This window comes from Xenopus laevis, chromosome 1L (genome assembly GCF_017654675.1).
Source record: "Xenopus laevis strain J_2021 chromosome 1L, Xenopus_laevis_v10.1, whole genome shotgun sequence".
In the NCBI taxonomy this organism is placed as follows: domain Eukaryota; kingdom Metazoa; phylum Chordata; class Amphibia; order Anura; family Pipidae; genus Xenopus; species Xenopus laevis.
This window is the reverse complement of record NC_054371.1, coordinates 168,648,690-168,672,147: the sequence shown is the minus strand read 5'-3', so window position 1 is coordinate 168,672,147 and position 23,458 is coordinate 168,648,690. Positions and strand designations below refer to the sequence as shown.

Genomic DNA, 23,458 nt, shown 5'->3' with positions numbered 1-23,458 from the left:
ATCTTCAGCGTGCATAACTGTTCACCCCCCTAAAGTCGTACTTTGTAAAGCCACCGTTTGCGTCAAGTCATTATGGTTAAGTCTCTATGAGCTTGCCACATCTTGCCGGTGTGGGTTTTTGACCATTCCTCAAGGCAAAACTGTTCCAGCTCATTCATGTTGGATGGTTTTCGCTTGTGAACAGCAATCTTAAAGTCTGACCACAGATTCTCAATTGGATTGAGGTCTGGACTTGAGTGTTGCTTTAGCAGTATGCTTCGGCTCATTGTCCAGCTGCAAGGTGAACCTGCATCCCAGTCTCAAATCACAGACAGACTCACACAGGTTTTGCTCAAGAATATCCCTGAATTTAGCACCATCCATCTTTCCCTTGACTCAGACCAGTTTCCCAGTCCCTGCTGCTGAAAAACATCCCCACAGCATGATGCTGCCACCACCATGTTTCACCCCAGATGGTGTTCTTGGGGTGATGGGATGTGTTGGGTTTGCTCCAGACATAGCATTTTCCTTGGTGGCCGAAAAGTACAATTCTAGTCTCATCTGACCAGAGCACCTTCCTCCACACATTTGGGCAGTCACCCACATGCCTTTTGGCAAACTCAAATGTGCCTTCTTATTTTTAACTTTAAGTAATGAATTTTTTATGGCCACTCTTCCATAAAGCCCAGCTCTATGGTGTGTACGGCTTATTGTGATCCTGTGGACAGATACTCCAGTCTCTGATGTGGAACTCTGCAACTCCTTCAGGGCTACCTTTGGTCTCTGTGCTGTTGCCTGATTAATGCCCTCCTTGCCTGTTCTGTGAGTTTAGGTGGGCAGCCCACTCTTGGCAGGTTTGCTGTGGTACCATTGTTGTGGTACCATGTCAGAAAAGGTGTGTTTATACTGACAGATCATGTGACACTTAGATTGCACACAGGGGGACTTCATTTAACTAATTATGTGACTTTTGAATGTAATTGGTTGCACCAGGATTTTTTTAGGGTTTAGGCTATTTTGTGCAGATCCATCACAAAATAAGATTAAGAAACATTTAAATTACAGGTTGGAATGTAACAAAATAGGTAAAAAAAGCCAAGGGGGTGAATACTTTTGCAAGGCAGAGAGTGTGAGTGTGTGTGTGTGTTTTTTTTTAAACCCTAACCCCATTCTAGAGGCCACACTTCTCCATTTAACTGTGCCACTGTGAACCTAATGCCCACAAGTAGACGCTGGTAAAGACTTGGCTTCAACTGCAAATGCTCCTGGTCAGCAATTGCACAGAAGGACATACAAACCTAATTCACAGCATACAGTATATATCATTCCAGTGATAAAATAAAAATATAATGCACTTTCAAATATACAGTAACAATACATACAAAACATCTCAGGATACTGCTACATTACCAGCTTTATTCTTTGCCAGTTTTTTGCTGCTTGCTGTTCCAGTACCATATGTCACTCCATCAATAATTACAGATGCTCCAAAAGGCTCACTTGGGTTCTCTACAGATTGAGCAAAACATAATAAGCGGTGTACATACTGGAAGATGCTACATATGCAAGTGTTAAAGGAAAAGGGGTACCAAATATTAGGGCACCCCCTATGGATTGTAATCACTTACCTGATACCATGGGCTGGTGCTCCGGTTAGCAGAAAACTGCACTGGCCCGGGGTACTTGCAGTCTGCTTCCTTTCTTCAAAATTCAACATCCGACACATGCACAGTACAATTAAAAAGCCAGCTTTTTACTTAAAGCCTGACTTTTAACTCTACTGTACATGCACACCCACGCATGCACAGCAAGAAATAGAGGAAGAGGGCCAGTGAAGTTTTCTGCTAAACAGGTACACCAGCCCAAGGTATCAGGTAAGTGATTACAATCCTTTTGGGTGCCCTAATATTTGGCAACCCCCCAGATTGGATCTTTCATTCTTCTTAAAGATTAACAGTAGTTGGTATAGTGACAAATATCAAACAGTTACAGTGGGTTCATTAAGCCCATTCGACCCGTTATATTCATCAAGTACTCATTACGTTGACTGTCATTTGTATTGGGAATGATGTTTGCTATTGCAGAGACACTTTAGTTACTGGTTCTAGGAAAAAGTAGGTTGTCCTTAATACCTGAACACAGTTATTCATAAGATTCACATGTGCTTATACATAAGGGTCTGAGGACTAATAGGTTATTTACTTCTGGAACAAAGACTAAGTGACACACTTACCACATTCAAAGAAATTGTAAACAGGGCGCACTTTCAGGACCCGTTGCATATATTCATGTAAGATGCATACTTCAGATTTTCCATTAGGGTTGATAACAAACTCTGAAAGACACAAAAAGATTTTGCTCCATCGGAAACTGCTGACAAAAAAAAACCCCAAATCACTGTTGTCAGGGGTAACTGCAAAGCCCATCTCGCAATTGTTTTCGTTTATTAAAATTATCCTTTTTATTTTTAATATTGGCAAGTGGATCGCAAAGTGGTAGTGTTATATTTTGTTCCTCTTGCTAAATACTAATGAAATACTCTCAACAGTGAGTACATTACCTTTAAGGAAACTTTACTAACAAACATTACATCTGCTGACCTCCTTAAAGGAGAACTAAACTCTAAAATTGAATATGGCTAAAATGCCATATTTTATATAGTAAAGTTATTGCACCAGCCTAAAGTTTCTCAATAGCAGCAATGATCCAGGACTTCAAACTTGTCATAGGGGGTCACCATCTTGGAAAGTGTCTGCGACACTCACATGCTCAGTGGGCTCTGAGCAGATGTTGAGAAGCTAAGCTTAGGGGTCGTTGCAAATTATGAAGCAGAAAATGAGGGTTGTCTGTAATATAAGCTGATGCTACAGGACTGATTAGTAAATTCTGATGCTAGTTACACTGGTTTCTATACTTTAGTAATTATCTGTATTAATTACTAATCAGCCTTATATTGTGACTTTTCTATTCTGTGTGTACTGTATATTTTTAGTCAGTCCCTAAGCTCGGTAAGTGAAAGCAGCACAGAGCATGTGCAGTGAATCAGCAGAAAAGAAGCTGGGGAGATACTGGGGCATCTTTGGAGATACAGATCTTCCCTGCTAAAGGGCTATGTTTGCCTGGGGCTGGTACAGAAGGACAAGACATAATGTACAACATTTCTAGCTACTTCTTTAGTTAAGCTTCAGTTCTCCTTTAAAATGGAGGTAAAACCACATAACCAGCCATCTTTATTTAGCCTTGTGGACTTAAAACAAGGGCTATGAACTGCAGGAGAATTTCTCAGGTGTCTTCAGACCAACCACATGCAACAAGTCAGGTGCTATTACACGTGTCCAAATCTGGCTTTAATATCGGTTACATTGTTACTTGCAATCCAACATTGCTGCAAGCAGTAAGCATGATGTAGTTTCATATTACGCAACTCTTTTGTGACTTTTGTTTCATGCTGAAATACACTGAATGTGGAATGCACACTCAAGACATAAGAAAGCACAATATTTGATCTCAACAGATTGTACTGTAGGTTCATGTTTAGCTGGATGATTTTGTGGCATGGACAATATCCAACCAAATTCCGCCATGACCAAATTCTACGAGCAATTTTAACAAGTTACGGGACAGAAGCAAATCTGCACCTATAAAATTGTCAGCAAAACGCTCACTACATGGTACAGTTAAAGATTTTTTTTTTTCTGTAATATATTTTTTATTGATCATTCATTGAGGAAAAAAAAAATAAAGGGAAGGAATACAGAAAGGAGGGGGGAAGGGAGCATTGTTACATAGCACTGATTACAAGATTTATACATCTTTGACTAAACACCATATGTGAGGCTATTTATTCTCAGTTCAATGTCGGCAGGTAAACCTAAGAACCCATAAGTTGCTTGTATTCAGAAGAGTCCCTAAACATGAACCACCGCAACCATATGTCCCTATGTCTTAGTGTTGTTTCCCTGTGTAGGAGGATAGCTCCTAGAACCTGGCTATTTCATTAACCTTATCTATCCATTCCTTGGGTTTAGAAGGGGTAGTGGATTTCAATAGTCTAGGGATCAGTATCTTGGCAGCATACAGTAAATACCTTTCTAGTGTGGTATCTGGGACATTTTCCACATCAACCCCATCCCAAAACAAAAGGACCCGGGGCTGGCATGGTTGGTACCTTTCTGCCTAAGATCTGCAAGCACATTATTGGAAGAATTATTGGCCAATAGTTTTTGAGGTCAGGGCATTTCCAAAAAATATGAAGGAGCGTGCCAGTCTCAGATTTGCACCTCCAGCATACATTACTCGCCGCGGGGTAAATTGATTTGTTTGTGCGGGGTATAATACCATCCTGCTTAACAACTTATAGTTTAACTCTTGAATCTTACAACACCTCGAACTGAACAATAGGTTGATTATCCCCTGTCTATGTCCTTCTTCCGTTAGTTCTAGTTTAAGATCTAGTTCCCAGGACTTAATAAAGGGGAGTTGCTTCCTTTCACTCAGTGTACCTTGTATATCATACAGGAGGGAAATCACTTGTTTTGGTGGAGTAATACTGTTGCACATATTTTCAAAAGGAGATAAGTTTCTCCCTAGTTTTCAGCTACCTCCAACATACATGTAGAAATGTTTAAGCTGAAAGTATTGAAAGTCATGGAGGATATTTTTGGGTCTAGCTTGTCTAAGTGAATCAAGATCTGCAAGCTGGCCTTTTTCCCATAATATGGATAAATTGCAAATGGTCATCCAGCTCTGCAAGTCCTTATTAATTTTTGCGTGTAATATTCTACAGTTAACCTCCACGAATTCGTCATAATCCCTTGTGATAGAAATTCCAAAGTAGATAAGTTGTCTTTTAGCCCAACTGTATGAGAAATTATTAGAGAGACCTTGGATTGTGTGTGGAAGGAGAGAAATGTTCAGGGCTAAGGATTTGTTAAAGTTAACCTTGAAATTGCTGATTTTGCCAAAATTTTGCCAAAATTTATTCAGGTTTGGGATCGAGATGTGCGGGTTTGTCAGGAAAAATAGCAGGTCGTCCGCATAGGTTGCCACTTTATACTGTTGGTGTTGGAGGATCTGTATGAGAAAGGGTTCTAGGGCAAGAGCAAACAATGTGGGCGAAAGAGGGCACCCTTGGCTTGTGCCATTTCTGATTGCTATATAGTTTGAGAGCACTCCATTCGCTATAACTCGAGCCACTGGTCTATTGTATAAAGACTTTATCCACTTGCAAAGGTGATCTCCAAACCCAAATTTAGCGAGGCAGGTAAACTTATATATCTAGCTGACCCTATTGAAGGCCTTTTCGGAGTCAGTTGATAGTAGCATAAGTGGTGTTTTCCTAAGTTTGGCCTGGTGGAGGATGTTTCCCTTTCTGGGACAAAGCCCGCTTGGTCAAGAACAACCAGGTGTCCAAGAGATAATCGTATTCTAGAAGCAACTATCTTGGACAGGAATTTCACATCTACCTTTATTAAGGAAACAGGCCTATAGCTCCCTGGGTCTTCTGGTTTTTTGTTAGCCTTCAAGAGTAGATAGCATAGCATATATATCTGTCGGTCTTGACTCTCTATTTTAGACGACAAGTGGATAGTTTTCTTATGTAAAGCCGTCTGAGCCGTTTCCAGCATGGTCAGTTTACCAGAGAGTTTTGCCAATTCCGATTGTAAAACAGTTACCTCTAGTTTTATCAAGGTTTTAATGCCGTCAGTAGCTGTGCTAGATCGGCCTTATTGTGTAAATCAGAGAGTAGTGTCTGTAGGGATGGCGGGTCAGACATACTGTTCAGTGGCAAAGTGGATGGGCCTTGGGCTTCTTCATCCGCCATATTGGAATCTTTGGAGTGCTCTATGTCTTCTGGTAATTTCCCAAAGAACTTTTCAATATTCCTGTTGTGCTTCACTAACTGGTTTTGGGGTTGATCCCGAGGGTAGGGTTTTAAGGTTTTTCCCCATTCCGGCAAAATAAAGGCTAGTAAAGCAAGTTTTAGAGAAGGATATGCCAGATCTCCAAGAAATGCTTCTTGTTCAGTGTACCATCAGGACACGCCCCCAGTTAAAGATTTTTAAGTGTACCATGATTTTTTTTTGCCTTCCCTAATGTGGCACAATACCTAAAACAAAACAGTAACTGGTTTTAATTAGCTATCCTGTTTGTGTCCTACAACTCTGAAAAGGGACAGTATGAAAGACTGACTTTACACTAAATTTTTCTATAAATAAATATTTAGTAAACCTTCTTGGCATAGATAATTCTACAGATAGCCCTATTTATTTGCACATTTATTTATATATAACTGCTCTGAAACTAACTCCATCCAATCAATTGAAACTGTGTCCTTCGCACACAATGGTGAAATGCTGCTAAACTTGACTTGGAAGCACCTTTATTTACTCGGCAAGAAACACCCTGCAGATCGTGATGTAATTAAATTAGCTGTTATTTACCTTTTTATTCAGCAGCTAGAGAGTTTGCAATCTCAGCAACCTTGTTGCTAAGGTCCAAATAACCGTATCAAAAATTACATATAAAAAGTAGCATCAATAATAAATTTGCAGCCTTACAGAAAAATCAATTGGAGAAATAAATTTAACCCCAGCTCAGTTCTCTTAATGCCTTACCTTTCTTTGTAGGAGCATCTTGCACTGACAAGGTTATAAGTTTCTGATTAGCAGGCAATATAGGCCTTTCACATTCTGCCTGCTTGCGTTTAATTTCTCGGTTAAATTGTCTTCTTTCAGCCCATGTCCGGAATTTTTTAACAGTAACCTGTTCAAAATCAAATCTTTTTTCCAGATAGCTGCGGAAGTCCTCAAGATCTTTAAATACAGACACATTTCAACATTATTTTTTGCAAAAGTGCTTAGAAAAGCACTAGTCAATTTTACATTTTACTCATTTTAAGGTTTACTTATCCTTTACGGTAGAACAAAATTAAATTAATTGCTTTAAATTATTAAGTCCAGTGTTATGTCAAGAACAAACAGAGACGCAGATAGCAATGTTCCATTTAATTCCTTCTTGGCTAAGTGCGCAAAATTTCTTTTGTGCGTACATTTAAAATGCATGTGCAGAGTTTTTTTTTATTTATTTTTTTCAACCAAGTGGGCTACAAAATGTTGTGTTTTCACACAAAATTCTTTGCACCCACCACAATTTGCGGTGTGTGCTGGTTTCGAAATTTGCTTACAGCAAAAATTGCCAGATAGGTTTAAGGAGACCTGGTTTCAATTTTGTAATATCATGCATGGCAATATAGAGAAACTGCATACTATGCATGCAACTGTGTGTTTTCAGTCCTGAATTTACCCCAAATAATCATTGACAAGCAAATGCTGTGCTTGTCCCTGCTTGAGGAACAGAGTGGATGGAAGTGAATTTCCGGTTTCTCCACAGTTATACTTGCACAAAGAAACCACTGCTTGTGGGCTTTATTTGCCTATATTTGTAATAAATGACTTCTGTTTTCACAGGCCTGGTTGAGTGCTCTTCACCAATTTTGACAAAGTACATTGTGGACTTTCCTAACACAAGAGTGATTCACACTAGCCACTTAAGTATATAGAATTCAATGAGACCTTATTAGATATACCTCTTACAGGGTAACAAATGAAAACCAATATATTTGTTATTCAATATTGTTAAGAATAAATACATTTAAAAATAATTTACAAATAACTTTTATGCCATCAGGTACTTTTACCCAGGTTTTTCTTATTGCTCAGCCATATGTGGATGACTGCTGCATAATATTTTTATTTTGACTAGCCATGACATTGTTAAAAACCTATGACTAGTGTATGAGAGCTAGGATAGCATGACACATATCAGGCAATTCAACACAAGTTTAAAAAAACTATTGTCAGGGTTTTCTACTCACTAATGGATTCATCCTTGCACACTTCAACCTTCGCCTTTACTTGTCCAAGTGCTCCCTGGGCTACTTCACTCACAGACTCCCTCTTATCAGAAACAAAAGAATCAGCAGCAGTGGTGTCTGGCTCTTGAGAATTGTGACTTGTATCAGAGGACTTTAAGGAAGAAGACACTGAAACGAGGGCTGATGTGACATCATTGCTCTGCTCTTTGATATCATTATCCTTCATTTTTTTATAATGCAAGCAAGGAATGCTGCTGATTGGTGGGTCATGTTTCTGTAAAATTCAGAAAAAAATATTAAGGATAAATCCCTTCAACCAAGTTAGTAACATGTTTAACTTTGTCAGGAACAATTATATTCAGCCTGTGATAAGTTAATGGGAGATAAAGACACACAGTTAGATATTGAATAGGCCAGAAAGAGCAAATAGATCTTTATACATGATGGCATGCAGTGTTTGAAAAGTGTCTAAAGAGCTGCAATATTATGATGCATGCTACTCAGACTACTACTATCGCTTAGATCGTAGTTCTCAAAATGTGGGGTTGAGCCCCCTAAGGGGCCTGAAGCAGTAGTGTGTGTCTGTGTGTGTGTGTGTGTGTGTGTGTGTGTGTGTGTGTGTGTGTGTGTGGGGGGGGGGGGGGGGGGGTCTCTCTTGAAGGCCTATTAGGGTACAATTTTGGAAATCTTTTTTATTCTCTATACAGGTACTAGATACACGGAGAGCCAATCTTGAACTTAACTTGGGTGATCTTTGGGGTAAAACGCATTTGATTTTCGAAATATTCTTGTAACTGCAGCTGATAAACTAATGGACCACTGAGAATGGCTTAAACTGAAAAAGTAAGATAACCACTGACTTGAGCTCACAAAACAGTGCCCAAACCGCTTGTTGAATATGGAAAAATAATTACTCTTGAACTCTTCACATTTTGTTTTCAAAGAACATTGTGACTTACTTTACTTCACATAAAAAAAAAAAACAAAAAAAAAAACTTATTCTCACAGACAGGACCAAACATGTGAAAAACTAGTCTAAAGATGGATTCCAGTCTGACTTATGTTTTTTGGCTGGTAAGAGCTTATAGGACTAATATGGATATTCAGGGTTTATAAGCAAAATATATTATTCCTAGATAGAATTCTAGTTTTAACCAACTTGCTCTTGTTCAGCCCTCCAATGAATGAATGAAGACAAAGATGGAATAAATGCAATTAAGTGTCACACTGCCAGCATTGATATTTGAGGGGGAAAAAAGTTTTTTTTAACTGAATTTGCAAACGTGACACAACTGCATAATCAGACCATAATAAAATATGATTCAACTGAATATTATAGCTACAAAAGTTTACCCTTATGCTTCCAGTGCCCAGGAAATAAGGTCTGGACCAGGTGACTACTCTGGTTTCTCGATGCAAGTAGACAGGTAGGCCTGAGTTGTGGAATGTCATGATCCATCCATCAGGTAATGGTTCTGTGGGTGGGCGGCCTCGACCTTAAAAGAGATTGAAATAGAAATGTTAAGGGAGACATATCACATGAAAACAAGAATGTGCCAGTGCATTAAACATCTTTTAATATAGACTGTGCTTAGAAAAGTAGCTGATGTGTAGTGGGCTGATATATTGACAATTTCCCCAAAAGCCCAACCCATCTTTTCCCCTTCCTTATGCCTCCTTTCCCAGGATGTGCTGGGAAGCCAGAGGCACTCAGCACACTGCACTATAGGATAGGAACCAATCATTAGTTAGGCTGACCTGACAGGGAACTGAAGCCTGTCTATGCATGGCTGCGATTGCCTACAGTACTTCTAGCAGAGACCATTCAAACACACACCCTTAATTTTAAAAAAGTACCACAACAGATGCCTAAAGTAAAACCAGCACCATATATTATTCGTTATTGCCTACGAGTTTTCGGGGGGGGGGGGGGGGCAAGGGGGTTAAATTATTTAGAGTTGCAAGCCCTGTAGGAATTCTTCTACAACATTAATTGGGTCACCAAAGTGACACAGTGCTGGTTAAAAATGAAAGGAAAAATAGGAACTTATTTGCTACACAAACCAACTCAAAAGCCGCAGTTTAAAAAGGTTACATTTCTCTTTCTTTTCCCAATATCTACGAATGTTGTCAGGAGGCATGAGTAATGCGTAATGCAAAATTTTACAATGCATGGATAATTTGTATGAAATACTTAGAGGTCTATATTTCATATTGTTTTTTATCACACCAATTGCCTAAAAATTGCTAAAGTCGACTTTGTTCTTGCAACAAATAAAAGTAGGACTGGCAAAATAAGCGAGTGTTCACCTTCCAGATAGGGATGGGCGAATTTGACCCACGCCGGCAAAATGTCGCTGACGCCCATAGGCGTCAAAAAAATTGTCACGTGGCGAATTTTTTTTGACTTGCATCTTTTTATTTTGACGCATGAAAAAATTTGCCTATCCCTACTTCCAGATACTATTTCAGTTTAGTTGTTGATCCGCCCACATGGCCTCCATTCTGATCGTTGGGCTCTAGGGCCCACGATCGGATCAGACCGATATCACCCAGCTAAATGTGGGCACATTGGGGAGAGATCTGCTCATTTGGCGACATCGCCAAACAAACGGATCTCCCGGTGTATGGCCACCTTTAACCTTTCTTCCTACGGAGTTCACTAGACTGAGGAACAAAAAACCCTGTCACATATGACACAATTGTCTAAATAAGCTGTTCAGATAGATCCCATTTTTTTTTCAGTTCCGTTGTTTTCATAATAAATAAAATGAACAATTATCAAGTATACGTCAAGTTATATGAATTCAAGAATAAGGATTAACATATCTAAATGTTGTCAAAGTGACCATCAGAACATTGCAGGTTTACCTCTATCCTATTTGAAAGTATAAATAACTTGATTAATTTGCTTAGCGTAGGTAATATGCGAGAGTTACTAGTATCTTTATTGTTGTGTTGGGTGACTTGTTAGCAGTCTGTTGAGCTAGTGACTCCTGGGGGGTTCCAGTGTAGTTAGTTGTTGCAGATTCTCCTCTCTCTTAAGTAGTTGTTCCGCCTCCCGGACAGGTTCAGAGCCTTTTATGAATTCTGTTTCGTACCACGTAGTATGTTTAAATGTTTGTATGGTTAATTGTCTAGTTGTTGGTGGTAGAGTGTTTATGTAGGTTAGCCAAATGTCAAAGAATGTTTTTGTATTATTTTCTTTCTGTATCAAAGTTTCTACCCAGTCTAAATGAAAAATATAATGTAATTTTTGCTGTAGTAGGGAAATAAGTGGGGGAGCCATTTGTGTAAAGTAGCTTTTCTGGCTGCCGCCGCTAATCGTTCTGCCACGGCTTTTTCTGGTCAGGAGGTATTTGTATTGGATGTAACTTTACTAAATATGGCCCATGCAGCAGTGATAAGCATTGTTTTCCCAGATAAATCTTCAACAACTGGCATTTTCCTCCCAGAATCATGTAGACATGACCAAAAACAATGTAGCATGTCAGCTCTAGCTTCTCCGCATTTCAAGCAGCTGTCTAAGATGGCAGTTCCAATGTGAAATCTTTTCAATGGTGTTAAATAAGCGTGATGTAAAATCTGTAGGGCCATTTCCTAGTATGTACTAACCGGTAAGCTTTTCATAATACGTGTAAAGTATTGGAGAATATCTTTGTTTTCCGATTGCGGGATTATCCATGACCATTTTGTGAGATTAGTACTGGGTTTGTTTATGTCTATTCTTCTGATCTGTCTGTATATTTGTGCAGTGGATTTAATTGTATTGTATCGAAGCCATAGAGAATCAATAGGGTTATTTTTGTCTTTTTCTGTAAATTTACTTAATTGTTGTTAAGTGAAATGTATTAATTGAGGGAGAATTGATGAGCTTGCAGTTTCTGTCCAGCAGAGGTCACGGGAGCCACCTTCTTCTCTTCGGTAATCTTCGGGAATAGAGCAGCATATCGGCACATGCGCAGTTGGAGCAATTTTTTGTTTTGCGACAATTGCACATGCGCCGAAAGTCATGGAAATTGCCAAAGCACCGGAAGAAGACCCAAAGATTACCGAAGCGGCTGAAGATGGCACCCGTGAACTCCGCTGGACAGAATCTGCACCGAGGGATAAGTAAAGAGTTAGGGGCATTTAGCAAAGGTAACACCTAGGATGGGGGGGAGCAGGGAGAGGGGGGTCTATGTAGGGTGGGGGTAGGGGATTTTAGTAGCAAGGGCTTGTTACTCCTTTAAAGGGGAATGAACGAGAAAATTAAAATTTAACATAAGCTTCGCCATACTGAAATAAATGTTCTAAACACCATAAATTAAATATTCTGCATCGTAACGGCCTTTTGCACAAATTCTGCATGTAGAGACAGGATTTCTTGTGATTTTAATAGAGTGAGCTCTAATATCTTCTAGGCAAAAGAAGCCCTCTATATGATATATTGGATCAGTCATCTGACACCCAACCCCTGAATGAGGAGAAACAGATGAGATAGGAATAGTGAAGATAAATTTGATTATTTCAGAAACAGTACAGAATAATTAATTGATTGTATTTAGAAAGTTTATTATTTTAGTATGCTGAAGCTTATATTCCATTTTCATTTTCGCTATAGTTCCCATTTAAAACATAATAAAGTTCTACCTCCACATCGATCTATGGACCGCACTTCTCCAGGGTTTCCTTGTCACAGGCGCCATATTTCAAATAACCCTGATCACACTGCCGACGCCACCCACCACCCTACTTTAGAGAAGGCAGGCGCTCGTATCAACTAATGTATCAGTTTAGAACAATTTAAAACAGTGATGGAAGGTGAACAACCCCTTTTAAACACACTGCGTACCACTTAATTAGATTAAAAAGAAGCAAACAGTTAAATGATAGCCATAGCTTACTTTTCAGTACTGTTTTTATTTTGGTCACCATGGGCTGAACACTTGACTCTCCATCTGATTGGTGATCACTATCAATATCATATTTCTCCTCTATTCTTCTCTTTTTGGGGCTGTGAAGGGACTCTTCCAGAAGTGCATCCACATCGTTATCAAATTCATCCTGTAAGAAAAATGATCAGGAACATCCCCAAATCCATCGGTGTGGGGAAACAGAACCCCTTCCTCTTAACCTTGCAAACACATATTTAAAGACACAATAACATCAAACAATTAATGTGCTTTAAAGTAATGAAAATATCATGCACTGTTGTCCTGCACTGGTACAACTGGTGTGTTTCATTCAGAAAAACTACCATAGTTTATATAAATAAGAAGCTGTGTAGCAATGGCGAAAATTGAAAAAAGGCTATATGGCACAGGTTAAATTATGGATAACAGATAAGACCATTATGTTCTACAGAGCATATCTGCTATCTGCTATGTAACCTGAGCCTTTTCTCCTTTGAATGGCTGCCCTCATTTCTACACAGCAGCTTATTTATATAAACATTGGTTTATATTATTTAATAATACCAAAAAGCAGTTGTACCAATGCAGGGCAACACTGCATTATATTTTTACTACTTTAAAACACTTTTTATATTTCTGTTCCTTTAAACAAGGAATGGGCATCCTGCAGCTTTCCAGTTATGGTAGAACTATCTGACCATTCCACTGCTAAAAGTTTCAACAGCAAGCCAGCAAGTCGTACACCACTGATTTCAGCTCTCTCAACTGGAAGCTGCAGTTGCTGTGAAACTCAAAAAGTAAAATAAAAATAGAATCCAAATGCGCTACACAATGTACAGAATGAAAGAATTAGGCAACAAATGTATGTTTTGTAACTATTAACATCTACACCGCCTAGTTTGTGCTCCCACAATGCACTTGTTATCATGTTCAGAAACATACCTCATAGCTGTATATCAGGGCTTCTTCATCAATCTTATCTCTCTGGAGAATGGATTCCGATACAAATTCTGCTCCATCTTCATCGACATCCATAACATTTTCGGTAAAATCTTCAAGTTCATCCAGAACAGCATATTCTACTTTCTTCTCCTGGTCAATTTCAGGCTCATAGTTTTTCTTAAGTGTAATTTCAATACTATCTGTAACATTTCCATTACTACTACCAGCAAAAGGACAAACATACATATCGCCATTTACACTGTTCATATTGCTACCTCCATGTAGGGAACCCTCACATTCCAATCCAGTGTACAGAACATGTCTGTCTTTGCTTCTGCAACTCTCTGTAAAGCTTACACTAACCTTAACATCCTTAAGCAACTTAAGATCGGGGGTAAACCTTTTATTAGACGGTGCATGACGGGCTGTTCTTGGACTTTGGTCACTGTGAAAGGGATCAAGAACTGTACGATGACTCTTGTAGGAAGTTGACCCTTTAGTGAGAAGCTGTAACCCGTTGTTTTGCTGCAGTTCCCCAGCTGGGGTTTGTGACTGTCCATCACCACCAGAGCCAACGTCCATTACCTCTGCGTCACTGGACGTTTGCAGGGGAGGTGGTGGAGGCTCTTCTTCTGGCGGCAGAGGTGGGGGAGATGCTGGATTCATTTCCGTCACGTCATGTCCATTTACCTCTGGGAAAGGGGCTACTTCCTCACACTCCTCCATAATTAATACTACAGACAACAAAATAGCTAATTTACAAATGTAACTATAACCCTAGCATGCAAGTGCCCAGCAATGTGACTGTACCACGTTACAATCAGTAGGTAACACTGATGATTTTGTTAAGCTGACTACATTGCTCTTTTCATTAATGTAGACAGCCTTCAAAAATACTGTCTCTATTACTGGAAATCACAATGTATTCAGCTTAATGAGAGCAAGCACCAGGCATCAGGCTTCATGGATCCAGACCTTCATGTCTACCTGCAACAAGAAAAGAAAAAAGAAAGGAAAGAAACAATGGGGAGAGGGTTGCAGTCTCTTACACATACACACAATAAACTAATGTAAATTGCACTGCAGTTTTATTTATCAGCAAACTCTCACTATGATAAGAACATGGAAAATGCCATTGTACAGGGAATATCTAGCCCTAAACAATGAAGGGCTCATTAAAACGAAGAAAAAAAAAAAAAACATACATCAAATCAGAGCTGCCATGGGTAGGACAGTCTTCCTAGACCTGGGGGGGTTTAAGTCTTATGGGGCTATGTTGCACTTAACTTGGAATACCGGGCCCCCTGCTGTCTGTGAGCTGCAGATTTCGGAAGGGCTTTTAACCGGGACTGCTGTGACAAAACCAGACAGTACGGAGAGCTGTGTAGGAAAAAGAACATTCAAGGACCCGACCCTTCCCAAGTCTGCAGATACCGGACAGCAGGGGACCCTGCTAATTCAAGTTAGTACATACTCAGTCTCGCCTTTCCTGACACAGCCCGCAGTCCTGGATTGCTACTTCACAAAGATGTTAACTGCAGGCTCGTAGCCACTTTTCTTGCAGAAAATCCCAGCACCACAAGTCTTATCACACAAGACTACGTCAATACTACATGCATCGCAGTGGTTTATAACAGGGCGGGGAGGAAAATCATGTGACTTTTTGTCACAATACAAGGATGTCAATTTTTTTTCCCTTCCCACTTAAGAATTATGTTTTATTATTTTTAAAAATGTTTCTTGGCTCATTGATGTCAGTTTCTGGATTGGTGGTAGCAGCCTTCCATGCTCAATGGCTAGCCACGCCCCCAGGGCCAGAACTAGGTGTAGGCAGAGTAGGCGGCTTTTACTTATTTAATAATGTATTAAAGTAGTAATCCTGGCCCGGCATGGGCTGAATCCATCCATCCATCACCTCCCTCACCTTCTCCCTCCCTCTTGCCGGCAAGTGACAACTTCTGCTGGTTCGGTGCGGCGGCGCTACGTACGTACGTACGTCAATGAGGTCACTGACACAGTTCGCTGACAGAGAGAGGCAGAGAGCTGACGGCATGTTGGTGTGGTTTGCGTGCTTCGCTGCTCTGTCAAAGGAAGTTGAAGGAAGATTAATATTCTTCTATCAAGACACTAGTCTGTGACGCTTCCAGATTTGTGGGCCATATTTTTCTATTGCTGCTTGGCTGGGCGCTGGCACATGTAATAAATATTTGGGCGACAGTATGATGTGATCACAGACAGTGATCTGATTTATGTTTGGTTCAGATGCTGCTGGCACAGGTACATAAGTTGGGGGCAAATTATGCAATAATTCTGATTTATTTTTGGCTGCTATTGGCACAGGTAAAGATTGGGGACAATATGCTGGCTGCTGGGCTTATGTGCCAGGTGCATGAGGGCTGTATGATGGGTGGCTACTGGGCATGCTGGCACAGGAGGGCTATATGAGGGGTGGCTGCTGGGCATTCTGGCATAGGTACAGGGGGCTGTATGACGGATGGCTGCTGGGCATGCTGGCACAGGTACATGGCTGCATGATGGGTGGCTCCTGGGCATGCTGCCACAGATACGAAGGGCTGTATGATGAATCAAATTATCATATTGTTTTGTTTTTTTTTTTACATTTCTCAGTTTAACATTACATATTTATATAAATGAAAAGTTTAATTCGTTAATGTGTTTTACACTTTCTTGCTTTCTTTATTTAAAAAAGGACATGGTAAAGTGGGAAATGGTAATGCAGGACATGAGGTGTTTTTTTTTTTTTTTTAAGGTCCTGGTTTTTTTGGGCAAACAAGGGGCAGAACAATGGGTAATTTATGAGAAATTGACCAAAAGTAATCTTTTGCTCTGTTTCCTCTGGTCCTAACTCTGATGTGAGCAGGTACCCAGTCAGTTTTGCAGCAGAAAATTCGGGGCCCCAAAAGGGGGTCAGTATAGACTGGTGCTGGCAGGGGTTTCCACTGTTTCACAAAGCAGTTGGTTGTCACCCACAGTTACCCATACAATTTGTGTCATTTTTAATTCCAGTGCAGTGTTTTATGTGCAAAACAATGATAATATTTTTCAAAATTTAGGTAAAATGTAAGGTCTAATTTAGAAGAATCTAATGGGAACTAACAGTAATCTTTATTTTTAAGCTCTTTTTCTACAGTGGCGTCAGAGGCTCCCTTTTTTTCTGGTTGCCACAGTACCAGCAGTCATCAGACCTGCTTTTCCCAATTTGACATGAGTTTATGTGCAAGTGTTATCTTTTTTAGTTTTTTTGTACTTTGAGGATCCCAGTATTGTTGTGCAAACAAGGGGCAGAACAAAGGATAATTTAAGAGAAGATAACAGGTAAAATTGATCAAAAGTAATATTTTACGCTATGCTTCTTCTGGTCCTATATCTGATGTGTGCAAGTTCCCTGTCAGTTCCACAGCAGAAAGTTCCAGTGCACAAAAGGGTTATTTTGAGTTCTGGTCCATTGTTTTATATAAACACAGACAATTTAGTGGCTAATTTACTGTAATCTAATGGGTACTGTACTTAGCCTGCATTCTCTAAACCCCACAAATGCCTGCACACATGATTTCAATAAGGAATGGAACATCACAGTGCAATGCATTGTGGGTTATGTAGTTCCTGCATGCTGTCTGTAAGCTGTGGAGAAGTTGTTACAATTTGTAACATCTCCCTGCAAGGATTTCAAATGACACAAAAAGATCTGTTAAAGAGCTGACTGCAGCATAGAAAATGGCATTTTTTCATACTTTTTGAAGAAACCTGTAACTGTGATGGGAATATTAGGGGTTTCTGTGTTATGTGGGCCTCTTTATCAAATTTTGGTTTGGAAGCCGGAGTTCCCCATTGAGCAACAGATCATATTCAGTGGCATATTAAAGAATCTTACCAAACTTGAATATATTTTTAAGTAAATATTGCCCTTTTACATCTCTTGCCTTGAACCACTTTAGAGATCTCCTGACAAGAAATACTACTCTTGCCTCATGAGGAAACCGGACGTTTGGAAAATGAAGCACCGTGTGTGCCTTCCACTTAGCCAGCGAGGGCAGGGGGAAGGCAGTTTGGGGAGATTGTCGCCCCGAATCTGTGGCCAGACCCTAACTGTAACAAGAAGTGTGAAAAACAGAATTCTGTCTTTTAATTGGCTCGTGTATGGTTTATTTGTGTACACTGTGAATCCTATGATCCGAGGGCCCTTATTTTTTAAAATGGCAATTTTATATTTAGGATTTCCCAATGGCACATACTACTAAAAAAGTATATTATCACTACTAAAAAAAGCATATTATCACGAGCTGTTTTATGCAATATATTTTTAGAGAGACCTACATTGTTGGGTATAGTTTTCCTTTAATAGTCTCAATTCAAGTCTAATAAGAAATGTAAATAGGAACATCTAGCACTGTCAGAAAATAATTATTTTATATATATATAGATATATATATATATATATAAAAAATAATTATTTTTATATATATATATATATATATATATATATATATATATATATATATATATATATATATATATGTGTATGTGTATGTGTATGTGTATGTGTATGTGTATGTGTATGTGTCTTTGGAAGAGATCATGCTAAATAAAGAGAAAAGCAGGTATGGTCTGTCTCCCCCCAAAGGTAACACTTTCTTTTTTTTCACTTAGGATAGGACTTACGCTTGGACACTGCCTTGACGGGCGCATCAGCTTATGCATGCTTTGAACAAACTTTGTAACTAAAAGTGTTACTAAAAGTTACAGTTCAGTTGTGCACAAATATTTTTTTTAGGGGGTTATATGTTGAGAGTGCTGGAGCTAACTTGTTTAGTGTATATATTATTCAGTGGCGATGTTAGAGATCGCACTCGCAGGTCTTAAGAGTAATAAATAGATTTTTATTTGTGGACAATCGCTGACGTTTCGGCTGATACAACAGCCTTTCTTAAAGTGAAAAAGAGAAAGGCTATTGTATCAGCCGAAACGTCAGCGATTGTCCACAAATAAAAATCTATTTATTACTTTTAAGACCTGCGAGTGCGATCTCCAACATCTCCACTGATTCTACTTATCGAGGACTGCACCCAGGCATTGATGACCTCAGTTTCGTGAGTGCCGGTTCTTTGTACTAATATATATATATATATATATATCAAGTTATAAGCGGAAGCCACATACTTTATACATGCCTCGTTCCGCTGTACAGTACAGTCTAGCTTTACATCTTGCGCTTGATATTGGCCCAATTAAAGGGGCAGTGTTTATCCTCTTTTAACATGAAAGGATTGAATAAGGCTTGTACTAAACATTGTTTTTGGTTATTTCTTAAGTTAAAGAAGTTGTTCACCTTCCATACACTTTTTTTCAGTTCAGTTGTTTTCAGATTGCGTTCAACGTGTTCAGAAATAAAGACCTTTTTTCAAATACTTTCCATTATTTATTTGTTACTGTTTTTTCAAAATCTAAGTCTAAAGTTTAGTGTTCCTGTTTCTGGTGTTTGAGTCTGGCAGCTCAGTATTCAGGTGTAGATTAAACTGTTACAATTTTGCAACATTTAGTGGATACATTTCTCAGCAGCATCTCTGAAGTATTGGCAACTATATCAATTCTAACAAGGGGTGGTTCACCTTTAAGGTAATTTCTACTATGTCATAGAATGGCCAATTCTAAGCAACTTTTCAATTGGTTTTGATTTGATTTTTTATAGTTTTATAATTATTTGCCTTTTTTTCTAACTCTTTGCAGCTTTTAAATGGGCATCGCTGTCCCCTTATAAAAAGCAAATGCTCTGTAAGGCTACAAATGTATTATTTCTAATTTTTATTACTGATCCTTCTATTCAGGCCCACTCCTGTTAATATTCCAGTCTCAATATTCAAATCAATGCATGGTTACTAGGGTAACTTGGAACCTAGCAACCAGATAGCGGAAACTGCAAACTGGATAGCTGCTGAATAAAAAGCTAAATAACTCAAAAAACACAAATAATAAAAAATGAAAACCAATTGCAAATAACTCAGAATATCACCCTATACATCATACCAAAAGTTCAGGGATTCTGCTCAGCAGGGACGAAGATAAGAAATTTATAAACTAAATGTATCAATTTAAAACAGTTTAGAACGATGCTTTAGGAGGTGAAACATGACGCTTTACACATACGGCCATACATAGAAAATAGAAAGTAATTGGAAAAAGTCTTTATTTCAGGTGAACTACCTGAAACCTAGGTGTTTGTGTGAACAACCCCTTCAAGAAATGTTCATTTTTTTTTTTTGTTATTTCTTGCACGAAATATAAAAATGAAACAAGTCTTACTGTGTTACTTCATGTCAATTACTGTTCTCCCAAGCAGAAGAGAAGCTGATAAAACTTCTTGCCAGTCAAACGTAAGACATCATTCATCAAAGGCTACAGCTTGGGGAAGGGTAGGGTTTGTTTATTCTGGGCTATTTATCCATCAACAAATGACCCTGTTTGTAGGGGGAAACAGGGGAGCACATTCAGTAAAAAAATTAATAAATATCATAAAATATTTAAAATAAAAAAAAATCATAATTTTAGGATGAGCCAGACTGCTGTTCTGATAATCTTCCAAAAATTTATTAGCAATTGTGCTTTATGCTGTTCCTTTGAGGCATTAAAATGCCCTATATGTTCAACTTCTCTCAGTGCAGTATGCCTAGTTAGTTGAGGGATGCAGATTCTGAGGGATATATTTATATTATGTGGAAAAGGAAAGTCATTTGATTATTATTATTATTATTCTATATTGTTACATGTGTAATCAGGTCCAGTGGTGGACACTCTGGTGGAGTTTTTCTAGGGGGTAGATTAAACCACTATACAGGGTTAATCAAAGCAGGTAAATCTAGGATGCACCCTTTCTTTAAGGGAAAACTGTTGCCCTGCACTGGTAAAACTGTTGTGTTTGCTTCAGAAATACTACTATTGTTTATATAAATAAGCTGCTGTGTAGCAATAGGGGTAGTGAGAAAAGGCTTGGGTTACACAGAAGATAGCAGATCAGCTCTGTAGAACATGATGGTGTTATCTGTTATCCACTATTTAACCTGTACCATAGCCTTTTTTTCAATTTCACCATTGCTACACAGCAGCTTGTTTATATGAACTATAGTGGAGTTTCTGAGCAAACATCAGTTTTACCAGTGCAGGGCAATAGTACATGATATTTTCATTACTTTTCATTTTTTTGGTGTTACTGTTCCTATAACTAAAGTATAAGCCTAATGCCAAGGAAATGTGTTGCATACAAACTTTTCAAGAATTGCCTATTCTTGAATTGGCTTTATGTGTGCGTGCATCGTGTGAATCAACTGTTACAGATATGAACCCATTTGTTGGTCAGATTTTAGCAGCATTCACATCTGGTCCAACTGCAATCACAGCTGCATATAAAGATTGTAAGGTGACTGATTGAGTCATGCAGTTGCTCTGGTGTGGCTATGTGGTATAGAGAATAACTAGCAGACCACATGAACTAGTTACTCAACATGACATTAGTCATCACTGGCTGCCCCCTATGCTTACTGAGGTCTGATGAAATACAGGATTAAATATAGGTTTTCTATAATTTGACTGTGTGTAAATGTAACATGTATCCCAAAAAACTGTTACTGTTTGAATGTCCAAGAAGAGAGGCACTAAAGGGTAAGACTGTTCCTTTGCTACACGGGGAGGGAGGTGTTCACTATGCTCAGGTAGGTGTCTGAGCAGTGTCACGCTAGAATGATAAGGCAAGTGAATCCCAGCTGCACTTATCCTTAGTGTAGACGCACCGGGGGTTGAGCAGTTGAGTTAGTAGTCGATTAGGTAGGACTGTAGGCCAGCGCATGATTAGGTGCCAGTACCGGTACATACACGTGTAGTGAAAGACATTGGCTACAGTTCCCGCAGGAATGGCCAAACAATTGCCTCATTGGGAATCACTTCATCTCCCTCCTTGGGGTGCAGAGAGTTGAAGCAGGGAAAGAAGCGAATAGCAAACACTTGATCCCATACAGTTGGACTGCATCAACTCTCCTCCGGCCCAACGTCACTGCTTTGTTCCCTCATTCAGCTCTGCCCCAGTGCGACACCTTCACGCCTTGTCACCCGCACTATTTCTCTCTACACAATCGCCCTGCCCAGTTTACAAATGACCAGAGCAAAAGCATCCTGTAAAGAGCGGCGAGCCGGGAGGTGTATAGGACTTGCCATACCTTGGTGTCGGCCATCTTGCAGAAGATGGAGGCAGATTGTGCGGGTGGGTCTCCTGTTTCTTCAATGTCGCTGTCTGGTCCGCAGGTTTCTCTCTGTTTTTCTCCCACCCTCTTATCCTACACAACGCCGTATGTGGCTAATACTTCTTTTGCCCTCTTCCAAGATGGCTTCTCGTGGCTTTCCGCTCCCATTTGTAATTCTACGTAACCCAAGTAACAAAAGTAAAATTACGCTTACATTGTTCATACAGTGATATTCGTTGGTTACTTGTCTCATTATGTGTTTGACATTTTAATACTGCATTACCGCCTCAGAACAAAGAACTACAAGTAAAGCCAGATTAATGGCTGCAGCAACCAAAGCACTTCCAGGTGCTAGCGGCATGGCGGATGTTAGTTCCAGCTTCCGTATACGTCACCAGTATGGCAGCGCCTGTGTTAGAGTCTTGTGTGCCAAAGTTCTTTTCCATTGACAAACCATTCTTGGCCTACTGTGAAAGCTTTTGTACAGTTATACATCAGTTTGTTTCCATTGAGAATAGAAATATAATTACAATTGAAAACATCTGCATCTCTGAAGAAGACAGAAGTGAGTCAGGAAGGTCCCCCAACAGAGGAAGATGGAAGCAGTCAGAATTTGGGATAAAGCAGGGATTTATAGATACATCAAAGATGCAATAAGTTCAGGAACAAATAGACGGCACTTCTGGAAAAGATTTATTACTGCTGTATATCCTGACGCGTTTCGGGAATTAATCCCTTAGTCATAGACCTATGACTAAGGGATTAATTCCCGAAACGCGTCAGGATATACAGCAGTAATAAATCTTTTCCAGAAGTGCCGTCTATTTGTTCCTGAACTTATTGTATGCTTAGCAGTCGGATACTGCTGGACAGAGCACCTGGAAGAGTACCTGTGGGGAGCAGTAGCGGTCCTTTTTTTCTTTGTCTCTTATCTTCTACATCAAAGATGATCTCATCACTTCAGAGATTTTCAAAGTAGAAATGCAAAACTTGCCAAAATACATAGGCTTTAATGACATAAAAAAATCCTTGGCAATTATGGGTTAAACCCCCATAAAATCAAAGCTGTGAAAGTCATAAACAGAGTTAAGTTGAAGAACCTTACAGTAAGAGGGTTGTTTACTAAAATCTGAATTTATCTTAATTTTTTACCTTATTATTAAAAAAGTTGCTGTCCCCTTGACCTTGTGATACCATCTCCAATACTGGTATTACTTAATGGAGATTTTTGTTTTTTCAGATATGACCAGTCCCACATACAGGAAAATCATTGTTTTATCATTTCTAAGCCACAAAGCCACTAATGACCTGCTTGGAGTGTTACACGACATCCCAGTTTTTTGCTTTCCAAACATTTCGATGGCATTTCTTAGAGGAAGATGTATTCCTTGTCTGGGAATCTACATAAAGGAGATGGTACCAGTTACCTTTTTTTTCATGCGAATATTTTGGCGTTTTGTTAATACCCAAGTCCTAAGATTCAAACTGGTGCAGTGTTGGACTGTTAAAGGGTTTTTTGT

The 23,458-nt window shown here is 39.3% G+C and overlaps 1 protein-coding gene across 2 annotated transcripts in view; it reads right to left on the bottom strand.

Moving 5' to 3' along the window:
- The window catches only part of LOC108716057 (microprocessor complex subunit DGCR8), a 32,691-nt gene extending 10,436 nt beyond the window's left edge, over positions 1-22,255 (bottom strand). Inside the window, exons 1-9 of one of the 2 annotated variants that reach the window (XM_018262148.2) lie at positions 21,915-22,255; positions 20,011-20,165; positions 13,693-14,679; positions 12,742-12,901; positions 9,209-9,351; positions 7,856-8,129; positions 6,597-6,794; positions 2,213-2,314; positions 1,390-1,488 (exon numbers count right to left, since the gene is read on the bottom strand). In XM_018262148.2, coding sequence (XP_018117637.1) covers positions 1,390-1,488; positions 2,213-2,314; positions 6,597-6,794; positions 7,856-8,129; positions 9,209-9,351; positions 12,742-12,901; positions 13,693-14,418 — 1,702 coding nt within the window. In that variant the 5' untranslated portion in view covers positions 14,419-14,679; positions 20,011-20,165; positions 21,915-22,255. The remainder of the gene's footprint in view (positions 1-1,389; positions 1,489-2,212; positions 2,315-6,596; positions 6,795-7,855; positions 8,130-9,208; positions 9,352-12,741; positions 12,902-13,692; positions 14,680-20,010; positions 20,166-21,914) is intronic. The other variant, XM_018262157.2, reaches the window with a different exon arrangement.
- Between the last annotated feature and the right edge of the window lie 1,203 nt (positions 22,256-23,458).